Source organism: Panicum virgatum, chromosome 2K, assembly GCF_016808335.1.
Source record: "Panicum virgatum strain AP13 chromosome 2K, P.virgatum_v5, whole genome shotgun sequence".
NCBI lineage: Eukaryota > Viridiplantae > Streptophyta > Magnoliopsida > Poales > Poaceae > Panicum > Panicum virgatum.
This window is the reverse complement of record NC_053137.1, coordinates 17,734,921-17,749,993: the sequence shown is the minus strand read 5'-3', so window position 1 is coordinate 17,749,993 and position 15,073 is coordinate 17,734,921. Positions and strand designations below refer to the sequence as shown.

Here is a 15,073-nt window from a genome sequence, read left to right as displayed (position 1 = left end):
TACTATTTTGTTTGCCATCGCCACCTAAGAACCATTGGGATTAGGGCATGGGTCGAGAAGATCGAGCAATAGTTTGTGAACATCTGATAAATGTCTAGCATTTTCATTGCAACATGTATATGCAATGTCTCTCTGCGCAGAGTTAATAGTCACACGACATTCAATCTTAGTTCGGCAGTGAAATTTTTGCAAGAAATGGATTTTGTAATAAATATGGACTGCTAGCAGTAGTGCCTTTTTCGACTGTTTCATATCTTGACGCTAGCGCTGACTACTATTTTGTCCGACATTCATTATCGTAGCTAATAATATTTTTTAGATATATCGTCAAGCCGTTGGGTATAGACACAGATTAATAAAAAAAATACATAAACAATATAAGTCTATTTATAAGTATTTTAATTTTGATCCAACACCCCCTTGACCTATTTACCTCCCCATGAACAATACATAAAACATGGAAGGCTTAGGGATATATAAAACCCTCCATCCCCTCTCTTGAAATTTGACACCCATCTCTTTCTCCTGGCTGGTTCCCATTCCCTAGATTGACCACCACCTCTCGCCATTTCAATGCGCCATGGCCCATGGCCACGGTTCAAAAAAAAAAAAGCATGACAGCTGTGTTTTGTGACGCGTCACGCTTTTAATTCTTTTTTCTTCAGCCCGTTGTTGCCAAAATTACCTCCCCATTTGTTTCAACCCTCGTTAGTTGGCGCGGCCCTTTCCTCGGCCGTCTTTTCCTTTTCTTTTTCGGCCCCCACTGTTTTTTTTCTCTACTCCCACCGACACTGCCCCGCCCTTCCTCTGCTCCCCTCCCCAATTTTTCCTTTAAAAATCCCCCGCTCGCTAATCCCCCCCTCCCACCGACGCTGCCGCCGCCGCTGGCACGCATTTCCCTCCTCGTCGTCTTCCTCTTCCTCGGCGCGGCGCGGAGCCTGGTGGGAACCGCGCGGATGAGGATCCGCTGCTAGAGCGAGAGGAGCAAGTGTCCTGCGCCAGCGTCGGCCGCGGCGGCGGCGGAGGGGGAGGAGGAGGAGGCGATGGAGGCGAGCGCCGGGCTGGTGGCCGGCTCCCACAACCGCAACGAGCTCGTCGTCATCCGCCGCGACGGCGATCCCGGGGTACGCGCGCGCTTCGATTCCCCCGGCTGGCGAGCGAGCGTTACGGTTGCTGATGTTTTTTCCTCCGATTTTTTTTGGGTGTGTGTGTGTCTGCAGCCGAAGCCGCTGCGGCAGCCGAACGGGCAGGTGTGCCAGATTTGCGGCGACGACGTCGGACTCGGCCCCGGCGGGGAGCCCTTCGTGGCCTGCAACGAGTGCGCCTTCCCCGTCTGCCGGGACTGCTACGAGTACGAGCGCCGGGAGGGGACGCAGAACTGCCCCCAGTGCAAGACCCGCTACAAGCGCCTCAAGGGTGCGTGCCCCCAACCCGGCAACCCCGCCCCACCGAAATGCATCTCCGGCCGGCGGCGAATCCTCCACTGTTTAGCTTCGATTGCCTCGCTGAGTTTCCATTTTGCAGGCTGCGCGCGCGTGCCCGGGGATGAGGAAGAGGACGGCGTCGACGACCTGGAGAACGAGTTCAACTGGGACGGCACTGAGTCGCAGTATGGCGCCGAGTCACTCCACGGCCACATGACCTACGGCCGTGGAGGTGACCTTAACGGCGTCCAGCAGCCTTTCCAGCTGAACCCCAATGTTCCCCTCCTCACCAACGGCCAGATGGTACTGCTAAATCAGAGCGTCACTGATACTTTGTTAACCTGAATCATCGTACGCTTGTTGTACCGGTTGCTCAATGCCTTGTTTCCGGTGCGCTTGCAGGTGGATGACATCCCCCCGGAGCAGCACGCGCTGGTCCCGTCTTTCATGGGCGGTGGGGGCAAGAGGATCCACCCACTTCCATACGCCGATCCCAGTTTACCTGGTGCGTGTTTGGATGATCATCAACTACAATTCAGTTGCGATGATGGTGTTCTGAACACAATCAGTTAATGGTCCTTGTGTTTGCAGTCCAATCAAGGTCCATGGACCCATCCAAGGATCTTGCTGCGTATGGATATGGTAGTGTTGCTTGGAAGGAGAGGATGGAGAGCTGGAAGCAGAAGCAGGAGAGGATGCACCAGATGAGGAATGATGGAGGTGGTGATGATGGTGGTGATGACGATCTTCCACTGTATGACTCTCAAAGCTTGTTTGACCTCTGTTTTGTGCCTCTCTAAAGCTATGCAGTATGCTATTTGGTTGCATGTATTTGTCCAACTTAGTTTCCATGATCTGTGCTCAGTTCAGGACATCATTTTCTTTCTTGTCATAATTGTCATCGACACAGCACAACAATAGAAGTAACTCTATCAATTTCCTTAGTAAATTGAAAGAAACTGATGAATTTGTGTTTTTCAGTTTTACATTTGTTTACATTAATGAAGGTTGGTAGTGCATGTTTGGTCAGTATAGTATGTGCTCTGTGAATTTTTAATGCGTTTGTCTGCTTGTGTCTTTTACTGCACGTCACATTCCATTGGGTATTTAACGAACCAGATCTTCACTCCTGTTTTGCTATTTGCTACTAGACCCAAGTACTAATGTTAGCTGATTTTTTTCTTTCTTTACCAGAATGGATGAAGCAAGACAACCATTGTCCAGGAAAATTCCAATTCCATCAAGCCAGATTAATCCATATAGGATGATTATCATTATTCGGCTTGTGGTTTTGGGGTTCTTCTTCCACTATCGACTGATGCATCCGGTGAATGATGCATTTGCTTTGTGGCTCATATCTGTTATCTGTGAAATTTGGTTTGCCATGTCTTGGATCCTTGATCAATTCCCGAAATGGTTCCCTATTGAGAGAGAGACATACTTAGACCGGCTGTCATTGAGGTTGGTTGCTGTTGCTGTCTAGTAATATTTGCCTTCTTCTTCGTGTTGTTATTTGACTAATTGCTTGTCTGGGGATAGGTTCGACAAGGAAGGCCAGCAATCTCGACTTGCTCCAATTGATTTCTTTGTCAGTACAGTCGATCCATTAAAGGAACCTCCTTTGGTCACAGCAAATACTGTTCTATCTATCCTTGCGGTGGATTATCCAGTTGATAAGGTTTCTTGCTATGTTTCTGATGATGGTGCTGCAATGCTAACATTTGAAGCGTTGTCTGAAACATCCGAATTTGCAAAGAAATGGGTTCCTTTCTGCAAAAGGTTCAATATTGAACCTCGTGCTCCAGAGTGGTACTTCCAACAGAAAATAGACTACTTGAAAGATAAGGTGGCGGCGAGCTTTGTTGGGGAGAGGAGAGCGATGAAGGTGCCTTATTTATCCTCTTTATTAGTATGCTGCTTTGGTACCTCTTTCTAGGAGTATGTTGATAAACTAGGAAAGTAAGCTTTGATATTTTTTCCAGAGAGAGTATGAGGAATTCAAGGTCAGAATCAATGCATTGGTTGCTAAAGCCCAGAAAGTTCCTGAAGAAGGATGGACAATGCAAGATGGGACCCCCTGGCCTGGAAACAATGTTCGTGATCATCCTGGAATGATTCAGGTAAGCCTTATTGTTTGTTGCTATGAAATACTTATCAAGGCATGCTATGACTGTATTTATTTTTCTTGATACTTTTAAAAAAGTTGAATTTTTCTGTACAAATAGGTCTTCCTTGGCCAAAGTGGAGGTCTTGATTGCGAGGGAAATGAGCTACCACGATTGGTTTATGTTTCAAGAGAAAAACGACCAGGCTATAACCATCATAAGAAAGCTGGTGCTATGAACGCATTGGTAATTATTACCTCGAATCATTTATTTATCTGTCTTCTATAACTTGTGGGGTGCAATTGTATTTTAATTGTATTTATTTGTCTGTATCGCAGGTCAGAGTCTCTGCTGTACTAACAAATGCTCCCTATTTGTTGAACTTGGATTGTGATCACTACATCAACAACAGCAAGGCTATAAAGGAAGCAATGTGTTTTATGATGGATCCTTTATTGGGAAAGAAGGTGTGCTATGTGCAGTTCCCTCAAAGATTTGATGGGATTGATCGTCATGATCGATATGCTAACAGGAATGTCGTCTTTTTCGATGTAAGATTTGGCATTCAGATATCTGAGATCTGTTTTATACAAGATGCATCTCCCTTGATGATTTTTTTTAAAATGCTAAAATTTGTGCTGTGCAGATCAATATGAAAGGTTTGGATGGTATTCAAGGCCCAATCTATGTCGGTACTGGATGTGTATTTAGAAGGCAGGCACTATATGGTTATGATGCCCCTAAATCGAAAAAGCCACCATCAAGGACTTGCAATTGCTGGCCAAAGTGGTGCTTTTGCTGTTGCTGCTGTGGTAACAGAAAGCACAAGAAGAAGACCACTAAACCTAAAACAGACAAGAAGAAAAAATTATTATTTTTCAAGAAAGAAGAAAATCAATCCCCTGCATATGCTCTTGGTGAGATTGATGAAGGTGCTCCAGGTAACCATGAACTTTGAAGAAACACTTGAGTTATTCTTAGAACTACATCTTCATTGCAATTGCATATCTAACCTTACACTGTATCCTTTAGGTGCTGAAAATGAAAAGGCTGGTATTGTAAATCAACAAAAATTAGAAAAGAAATTTGGTCAGTCTTCTGTTTTTGTCACGTCCACACTTCTTGAGAATGGTGGGACCTTGAAGAGTGCAAGTCCAGCTTCTCTTTTGAAAGAAGCCATACATGTCATCAGTTGTGGTTATGAAGACAAGACTGACTGGGGAAAAGAGGTAAAGTCTAGAGCTTTGTGGTTGTTATTGGCTGATGAGTCAAAACATACATTACAAAGTAAATCATATAATTTTTTTTTCAGATTGGCTGGATCTATGGATCAGTCACAGAAGATATTCTAACTGGCTTCAAGATGCATTGTCATGGTTGGCGGTCCATTTACTGCATACCTAAACGACCTGCATTCAAAGGTTCTGCACCTCTGAATCTTTCAGATCGTCTTCACCAGGTTCTTCGATGGGCTCTTGGGTCTATTGAAATTTTCTTCAGCAACCATTGCCCTCTTTGGTATGGGTATGGTGGTGGTTTGAAATTTTTGGAAAGATTTTCCTACATCAACTCCATCGTATATCCTTGGACGTCTATTCCTCTGTTGGCTTACTGTACATTGCCTGCCATCTGTTTGCTGACGGGAAAATTTATTACTCCAGAGGTAAATGCTTATTCCACTATATTTTTTGTATAGTATGGAACTGTGGAATACATGAACCTTACCATTACTGTTTCATCTGCTGCAGCTAAACAATGTTGCCAGCCTCTGGTTCATGTCACTTTTTATCTGCATCTTTGCTACGAGCATCTTAGAAATGAGATGGAGTGGTGTTGGCATTGATGATTGGTGGAGGAATGAGCAGTTTTGGGTTATTGGAGGTGTGTCCTCGCACCTTTTTGCTGTGTTCCAAGGACTTCTCAAGGTCATAGCTGGTGTGGATACAAGCTTCACTGTGACATCAAAGGGTGGTGACGATGAAGAGTTCTCAGAGCTATATACATTCAAGTGGACAACCTTATTAATACCTCCCACCACTCTGCTCTTGTTGAACTTCATTGGTGTGGTTGCTGGTGTTTCAAATGCAATCAACAACGGATATGAATCATGGGGCCCTCTGTTTGGGAAGCTCTTCTTTGCATTCTGGGTGATTGTCCATCTGTATCCGTTCCTCAAAGGTTTGGTTGGAAGGCAAAACAGGACACCAACAATTGTCATTGTCTGGTCCATTCTGCTGGCTTCAATCTTCTCACTCCTCTGGGTCCGGATCGATCCTTTCCTAGCAAAGAACGATGGCCCGCTTCTTGAGGAGTGTGGTTTGGATTGCAACTAGGAGGTCAGCATATCAGCTCCCCCAGCACCGAATGCTTGAAAAAAAAAACAATCTACAATGTCCCCTCTGTAGATAGAGACATGAAATGTCTTGTTTCTTTTGATCCATGGTGGCCGCTCAGCCTCTAGCCTTGAGACATACTGGGGAGAATGGAGGCTGCGGCAATCATTGTGCAGTTGGGCCGTGGAATACAACATATGCAAAGTGTTTGATTGTTCAGCATTCTTTATTACTTGGGCGCAAAATTGATCGGGTGAGAGCCGAAGAGCAAGGTGTCTGATTCTGCACTGCTCCCGTGTACAAACTTGGGTCTGAATAAGGCAGGCCGGGATGGTTCTGCCAGTGGAAAAGAGCAACATGCACAGTATTTATGCGGCGAGTCGTGTAGGCCTGCCCATTGAAGTTCGTCTCTACTAGTAAAACAGAATATTAGTGTTTATTAGTTCGTATAGTTAAAAGTGTGTAAACTGTAAAGGCTCGTTTTTTCTTTTGTTCGTGTACTGTAATGGTGGCAGTTTTGACATTTTGGTCATATCATAGAAGAAAGGTTGCAAGGATGAATGTGACTCGATTACGAACAGTATTGTTATATTGCCTGCCGGGATCTCTGCAGTTCCTTAGGCTTCAGCAGCTGTCGCTGAACTCGTCCGCCCAGGCCGGCGCTCCGTGCCCGGCGGTTTTTATATTTTATATTTTTGTTTTTTACAAAAATATATTTTTGATTTGGAAATTTACAAGAATATATCCCGGCCGCCGGGACCGGGCAGCCGGGCGGCAGGGGTTTATCCGTAAAAAAAAGACGAAAAATTGCAGACAGGTCCCTGGGGGCCAGTCGCTCGGCAGCGGGGCGGCCGGCCCCCACCCGGCAGCTGGGTGGCCGGCCTGGCCGCCCGGCTGCTGGGCGACCGGCTCTCCCACCCTTATATAAGAGTTGTCTGGTCTCCCACCCCTCATTTGCATCACTAAAATTCCAGAAACTAAGAAAAAAGAGAGGGAGGGAGAGAGGCGAAGCCCTGCCGGATTTTCGAGCCGGCGACTGCAGGTAACCAAAATTCTTCTACGATTTATAAATAGCATGATTGTGTGTCTAGATATATCGAGCAATTATTTTTGTTGTAATTATTTTTGTTGAAACAGTAGATTAGCAATCAATTTAATATCATTATTGTGTGTCCAGATATGTCGAGCAAGCTTCGTTTTCAAGTTCATTATGGTGACGGATATATTTCTCATGATGCGTATGGAGTAGATCTATCAGCTTTTGAATGAAGAGAAGTGCGGAATAGATAAACCCTTAGAGAGGAGTTTTGGTTCCATACGCAAATGGCTTCACGAGATATTCAATGTGAATTCAAAGACTCATTTCCTAACCGTTCAGACTGTGACAAATTGGGAAATTGAAGGGGATTTCTGGGAGTTGATGCTTATAGCAAACACCGAAGAATGACGGACTTACATGCAAGCAGCTCTTGACCGCGGGTGGCCTCTTGCAATGCTAATTCAGATTCACCAGAAGGCAGCCCATTTCGGTGAAGGATCAACAAGTACATAATCTCATATGAACCAAGCAGTGCAACAAGAAAATGAAGATCAGAACATGCATGTCACAGAACCTGAGCCGCAAGGTATAGCTGATTAGGTAGGAGAAAAAGAAGATCAGAACGTGCATGTCATTCAACCTGAGCCGCAAGGTTTAGTTGATGAGGGGAGCGGATACCTGGAATAGTGGAAGCTGTACAGAATGAAGAACAAGAGGCTCGAATGATGGAAGAATGTGGGGACTCATCAGACGATGAAGACTACCCGTTGCTAGGTGAATGGCGAGGCAAAGGTTTTGGAAATCCAGTGATACAGGATATTAGGAGTAATGAGTACGAATACAGAGAGAATGAGGTTGTGCAGGGGGCAAAGTATCCTAGCATTGAAGCTATGAAAGATACTGTGAAGCTTTGAGCTATATCGTTGAGGAAGAAATTCAGAGTTGTGAAGTCTAGCAGCAAATAATATGAGGTGAAGTGTGTCAATGGCGATTGTACATGGCGAGTACATGCCTACAAGGGCAAGTACAAGACACACTGGGAGTGTTCAATTATTACACCACATACATATAGATTAACTGCTGTTGCTCAAACTCACCGTAACATCACATCCACTTTCGTTGCCAAGAAGATGTATGGGGTGATTCTGGACAAAATTGATTATGAGCCAAAATTGATAATTAGGGACATCGACGATCGTTTTCAATACAAAATCAGTTATGCAAAAGCTTGGCGGGCAAAATAAAAGGTGTTTGAGATGAGATTTGGCACATATGAAGCATCATATGATAACCTGCCTCACATGCTGTCAGCAATTGTGCAGAGAAATCCTGTAAGCGCGGCTGATACCTACATTGTACCGAGTTTAAATGGGGGACCTGGGTTTCTGCTTCGTGCTTTCTTCTGCCTTGGTGCATGTGTGAGGGCATTTATATATTGTCTTCCTGTTCTATGTATTGACGGCACATTCTTGACAGGAAGATATAAGGGGACAATACTGACAGCGATTGGAGTTGATTGCAACAAATAGGTGGTTCCCATCGTCTTTGTTTTTGTTGAGAATGAGAACACAGAGAGCTGGTACTGGTTCCTTGAACGTGTGAAGATTCACATTGTTGCTGGAAGGCCTGATGTTTGCCTCATCAGTGATAGACATGCTGGTCTTCTAGCAGCAATAAGGCAACTACATGAAGGAAATCAAGAACAGCCTCCTCTATGGCCAGATGTTGTGAGTAGGTGGTGCATAAGGCATAAGGGTGCAAATTTTTATGAGCGCTTCAATAATAAGGAACTTATGAATTTGTTCAAGAGATTGTGCACTCAGAATCAGCAGCGGAAGTTTGATGCATTGTGGCAGGTGCTAGATAACATATGCGCCGAGCTGCTAAAGGAACATGCCTCAACCTCCAGCCGGAGACGTTCCGGTGGCGGACCTTTCACATAGTGGATTAAGGATGCACCTAAGGAGAAGTGGTCAATTCTATACGACACTGGTGGTCGTCGATATGGGATCGAGACAACCAACCACACAGAGTGTTACAATATGGTAATGCGTCATGTTCGTGGATTTCCTCTTGTTGGCATAGTTGAATTCATCATGTACGGATACATAAGGTACTTCAGAGAGCGGTACCAGGCAGCTGCTGTCTTACTTAATGATCCAGGTGTGACTTTTTGTAATAGGGTCACTAACTACATGAAAGAAAAGATTGAAAAGGCTCAATATCACAGAGTGGTCTCTATGGGCACAAAGGATCAAAGGTTTGAGGTTTCATGCAAGGACAGGACAGGGCAGGGTGTCCGCAGACAAAGAGTCGTTCAGGATTGCTTGATAACGCCGGAAGGCAAGGTTTTTTTGCAGATGCAAGAAGCCATAACTTCTTCACTTACCATGCTCCCATGTCATTGCGGAATGTTCAGAATCTGGGTTGGATCCTGGGGTTTTTGTTTCACAATATTATAGAAAAGAAACCGATGTGCGCACTTGGGGCCATGAGATATATGGCATAGGCAGTCTGGGATCATTCACTACACCAAATATCTCTCCAATGTACATTCCCAATCCAGATGTTAGGAGAGGGGTAGGTCGATGGCAGACACTTCGTATCCGTAACGGAATGGATGAGTCTGAGGCAGGAAAGAAGAAAAAAAGATGCAACCTGTGTGGAGCAGATGATCACACTTACAAGAAGTGCCATAAAATGCAAGAAGATAATGCTGGTGCTGAGGTTGGACCTTCTGGAAATCCCACCGATGGATTGCCTCCGGATTTTGGAGCCCGTTGCGTCTAGATTTCGTTATGTGTCCATATGTATTTGAACTATATGTATGGATATGTATTCCGACCTATATATCATAATTACATTTCGTTATGTATGGATATGTATTTGCAACAGATTGTAGCATGTAATATTATGAAGGTATTTATGTAGTAAGATTTCTTGGTTGTAGATCTAAATGTGTAGGTTGGTTCAATTATATTGCTCACTGAATGTAGTGTACTGAAAATAGAAGAGTAGTTACGAATCATAAATTTTCGGTTTGCAATACAGTTTTGTAAACAATGCTACGATTACAAAGCAGAGGCTTAAGGCGTTCGTACTACTAGATACTTGAACAATGAAAAACATGGCATGTGCAACACGATAACCTCGTGTTGTGAGTAAACCTAACATGCCTTAGGAAATGTAAAATGCCGGGATTACATGGTGATGCTTTACTGAGTGCACCGATGATATTTTCCCTTCCTAATAGCTTCAGACACTGCTTCCTTAGCACGGCGGGCCCTCTCTCGCTTCCTCTCCTTATCAGCTTCACGTTACTCTGCCTTCTGACGTTCCACTTCTGCAATCCTCTTCTGAATCTCTTCCTGGTTTTTCTTGCGCTTCTCCTCCATCTGTTCTTCATGCAGCATTCGTTGCCACCTTTGTGCAGCCCACCTTGCTTGACGCTCCACGTGGTCCTTATCCTGCTGAGATTACTCGGCGTCTAACCACTGCACGAAATCACATAGAGGCGGTGGAGTCTTTCCCCCAAATTATGTTAGAAGTCATTACTAGATCTGAAAGTGACAAACTCTGATAGTGTTTTGTAGTACTTTTGCTCGGTCCTTGCCGTAATGCTTGGGCGGGTCGTACTCGTAATTCTCGCACATGAAGAATCTCTTGCCAAAGTCATTCCCCAAAACCCTTGATTTCATTAGTTTGCACAAGGATCCGCAAAAACACATAGGCACCGGACTCCTTGGGGGGCTGTTTCCGGGGGACTGTTTCCGTAACCTTATTCCATGGAATGTAGGTGGATCCTGAGGATGCCATGGTGTTGAGCCCTGGCAATCACAAGTGGGCAATCAGATTGCTAATATACTATATCAACACGAATCATTATCAGTAACTACACCTAAATGTACCACTAATCACTAATAATAATAATTAAACTGATTGCTAAACTATTTTCTAACATTTTCTAAAATTTTTTCTAACATTTTCTATAATTTTCTAACATTTTCTAAAATTTTATAATATTATCTTCCAATTTTTAAGGCTTTCTAATACATCTCTAATAATTTTCTAGTATTTTCTAATACTAAATCTAACACTAAATGTACTATATCAATGCTAATCACTACAAGTAACTGCATTTAAATGTACCACTAATCACTCATAACAATAATTGTACTGATTGCTAATCTACTGTTTCAAAAAAATAATTACAACATAATCTATTTATAAAATGTAGAAAATTTTAGTTACGTAAAGTCGCCTGCTTGAAAATCCGACAGGGCTTCGCCGCTTTGCCTCTCCCTCCCTCTTTTTTTTCCTGGATTTTTAGTAAAACAAATGAGGGGGTGAGGGGGCAGCCAACACCTTATATAGGGGTGGGGGGCCGGCCGCCCCGCTGCCGGGCGGCCGGCGACCGATCCCCAGGGGCCTGTTTGCAATTTTTTGTCGTCTTTTTTTTGCGGATAAGCCCCTGCCGCCCGGCTGCCGGTCGGCCAGGTCCCGGCAGCGGAGCGGCCGGGCGGCCGGGGTATATTTCTGTAAATTTCCAAATCGAAAATATATTTTTGTAAAAAAATAAATAAAAAATATAAAAATAAGAAACCACCCGCGCCCGTGAGGCTCAATCCACCTCTCCGACTCGGATCTTTTCGGCCTCCTTGGCAGCCAGATCCAGCGCCGTGAGCGGTGAGCCGGACCGGACCGGACGCCTACCCCGTCCTTCTTTTACCCATCGTTTGCGGTGTGCGTGTGTAGGGCCGAAACTGACTACACGGCCTGTTTTCTTGCGTTCCGTTATGTGGGTGCGCGCGCGCTTGCTGGCAAAAACATGGACCGGCCCAATTCTTCGGAATGGCCGAACAGGCCCAGAAAGTTTTATGTCAGCCCGCGGGTGACCTGCTGTTCCGGGTGCCAGGCTGGATTGCTTTCACAAATATTAGTAGTCAAGTCTGCGGTTGGTTAGCTAGCTTATCAACAAGTTAGAGAAGACAGGTTTGCTTGCCTCCGCGTGTGGTGAAGAAAAATACTATGAGCGGGAAAAAAGTATATATTGAGAAAAAAAAGGAAAAATGTACTCTGAAAAAAATGCCATGAGAAAAAAATAAAGAAAAGAGAGAGATTCAAAAGAAATAAAATAAAGAAGCCATGAGATGGCAAAAAGGATATTGGAAAAAATAGAGATATTTAAAAGAAATATATAAAAAAGAGATATTCTGAAAAGAAAAAAATAATGGAAAAAAGAGAGATACTGAAAAGAAAAAAGATCACCGCGGAGGCTAGTTTGCTGCTAGACATATTAGCACTTTGGCTTTTTACATTTTATGTTTTGGACAGCCAGTTGCAGACCACATATGTTCAGTGGCCAGTCTGGTATACGCACAGGTACACATATCACAATAGGGCTAATTTACACATGCATCTCTTATAAGAAAATTGATCACCTAATAATTAGGAAAAGCTTGGCAAGAAATTATGTCAATTGGGCCAAGTGACTAGAAATGAACAAAGGTACGGTGCAACACCAACCACATACAGAGATTAAGAAATTAATTAAACTAGTCCTTGTCTCTGTTAAGTGTGTGTTGACAGCTTAAATGCTGGATTAATTTGTAAGACCTAGGCTGTAGACATTCATCCTAAATGTTCAAGGTTGAAATTTCTTCTTAATCAAGAAAGGAAATTAAACTAGGATTACTGCTAAAGGTTAGTTGTGGTAAACTTAGCATGCCAATCCAACACATGCGCTAAATTTCACGTGAAGTTTTGTAAAACAACAACGCTATAGTATCTGTAAAAGAGAGGCCCACCAATTAGCTTCAGTCGCTTCTTCTAATAAATCTCCCACCAGAGCGCACCACGTCTTCTTATATTCACGGGTACCTGATTATAGCAGCTTTCGAGCCCGATCTAACCATCCATGTGTCCACGATGTTGAACTGAAACAAACAGACGAGCATTCGTCGTCTTCTGATGATCCCCTTAATTAATACCTCATAATCAGGGGGCAAAGCCAGTCGAATACGTTGCCAGGTCATCAAGTGATTTTCCACTGAATTTTCATGAAATCGCCAGGATCATCTGATCCCTAAAAAGGGGCCTAGTTCTGCCCCTGCTCATAACCTTAGGGTGTCTGCAACTAGGGCGCTGGACAAAATGCTCGTAGCTCGTTAGTTCGCTCGACTATGGCTAGTGGTTAGCTCACTCGGCTGCAGAGACCAGAAGTTGAGATGCTCTAGCGTAGATTCGCTATTCTAGTGTGAGTTTGTTGTCTGGGATGGAAGCACCCAAGGAGTCAATGCCAATGGACAACTGTTCGTTGTTCCTAATGTGCTTTATACTTGGTGATAAATTTTGAACCCTTCAACTATGTCTTATATTTCGGGATGGAGACAGGAGTGAGCAGTTGACAGTACCACGCTCCTCTGTCTGCATCTATCAACATCTCAAAGGAGTCTTTCTTCTGACTGTGGGATAGTTATTCGTTTCATGTCCACACTGATTACTTATTAGGTTGGTTCGATGTCCACATCGTTTTTAGTGGGGTTGCATTCATGATAAATTCCAGGAAGACCAGGACATTGACTTGGTACGATAATACCGTACCAATGCATGCAGCATAGTAATAGTGGCAGCTACTTTATTAGAAAGAGTAAATTGCACTCTAGTTCCTTAAACTTGTCGCAAAGTTTCACTTAGGTCACTAAACTCTCAAATTGTTCATCTAGATCCCTAAACTATGTTAAGTGCTCAATCTGATGTCCCAAATGTGTCACGCAAGCAACAAAAGCCGACGTGGCATGCCACATGGTGCCATGTTGACAATTATTTGCAAAAAACCATATAATCTTATCTTCTGCGATGAACTCCATTCTGCCTCCCTCTCCAATCTCTCTCTCCTAGCTCGGGCTGAGCCAAGCTGCCTCCACTGCTTGCGCTGCACAGGCTGCCTCTGCGCTAATCGTGCTAGCCGCTGCCGAGCCGGTCATCTAGAGCGCTCCGCGCCGTGCCCACGGTTGCATCGCCGGTTGTCCAGATCTCCGCCGCGCTGGCCATCCGCCTCCTTGTGTTCTTCAGCTACTTGCTCCGCCTCGCCATGGATGTCGGGGACGCCACGGCCGTGCGACTCATCATCGCTCAGATAAAAATAATTATTATACTTGGCGTGGTGTGTTGGAGACAAAATCACAAATTCACGGTGTGTTGGAGACAAAATAAACTTTCACGGTGTGCTCCACACAAAACCACTCTTTCAGAGTGTGCTGCATACAAATTTCCCTAGTAGTTACTACCTTTTGACCTTGTTCCTTGAAATAATTATAAACTTGTAAACTATAATCCAATTATTTTTTTTATCAATTTGCTATTTTGATTTTTTTTGTTGAAACTACGAACCACTGTAGCACAACGTGTCAATCTCTTAGGTAAATCAATCAAATAAATACACTGAAATTGTAAAACAAGTGAATTTCTAAAACAGAAAGTATTGTATAGTGCTTGAAAGACCAGTGTGATGAAGAAAAATTTTATGTGACTTTAAAATAGGATGTGTTTTATTTTTCTAATTTGATTCGATTCATTGGTGCGATGCTAGCTGTTTTGAGCATAGCAGAAGGAGCCAACATTTTTTTTTACTATTACTTCAGTTTAACATCTTGATATAGCTAGGCCCACATGGCATGTCAATCTAGCTATTAACTATATATGTGCCACCAAAATTGGTGCAAGTTAGTAATGTACATGCCCACTCAGATTAACATGCCATAATTCTTGCTCAAAGAAACTTATGAACTGCGTGTGTGCCTGTGTGTGTATAATTCATTGCTTGTGGACTCCTTTCTTACTAATATAATGATGTGCAACTATCTATTTGCATTCAAGAAAATAAACTTATGAACACTCTCTAGGGTTAGAAATCTGATTTGAACACTCTCTAGGGTTAGAAATCTGATTTTTTTATAATGTATCAGTAAACGAGAAAAGAACAAAAAATGATACTGAACAGACACATAAATGAATGGGACAAACGTTAGGAATCTGATTTTCGATCAACAATCTGCCAGTAAAATCTAGATGAAAGTTAGATCTAGTATTGGACAAGGACCATGCTCAATCATATATATATACTTTAACGGGATCCTTATGCTAAGAAAATATATTGAATTGGTGGCACCA

The 15,073-nt window shown here is 43.5% G+C and overlaps 1 protein-coding gene across 2 annotated transcripts; it reads left to right on the top strand.

The window, feature by feature from the left end:
• The first annotated feature begins 507 nt into the window (after positions 1-507).
• Positions 508-6,442, top strand: LOC120669757 (probable cellulose synthase A catalytic subunit 3 [UDP-forming]). 2 transcript variants are annotated; one of them, XM_039949612.1, is made up of 14 exons: positions 508-1,124; positions 1,221-1,416; positions 1,525-1,727; positions 1,827-1,929; positions 2,016-2,178; positions 2,619-2,885; positions 2,964-3,309; positions 3,407-3,544; positions 3,650-3,775; positions 3,868-4,080; positions 4,176-4,470; positions 4,562-4,758; positions 4,842-5,192; positions 5,278-6,442. In XM_039949612.1, exons 1-14 carry the CDS (start codon positions 1,044-1,046, stop codon positions 5,860-5,862), a joined length of 3,264 nt encoding a protein of 1,087 aa, XP_039805546.1. In that variant the 5' UTR covers positions 508-1,043; the 3' UTR covers positions 5,863-6,442. The 2 variants fall into 2 exon arrangements, with proteins under 2 accessions (XP_039805546.1, XP_039805540.1); XM_039949606.1 differs by having other exon boundaries at positions 737-1,124; positions 1,221-1,727.
• The last annotated feature ends 8,631 nt before the right edge of the window (positions 6,443-15,073 follow it).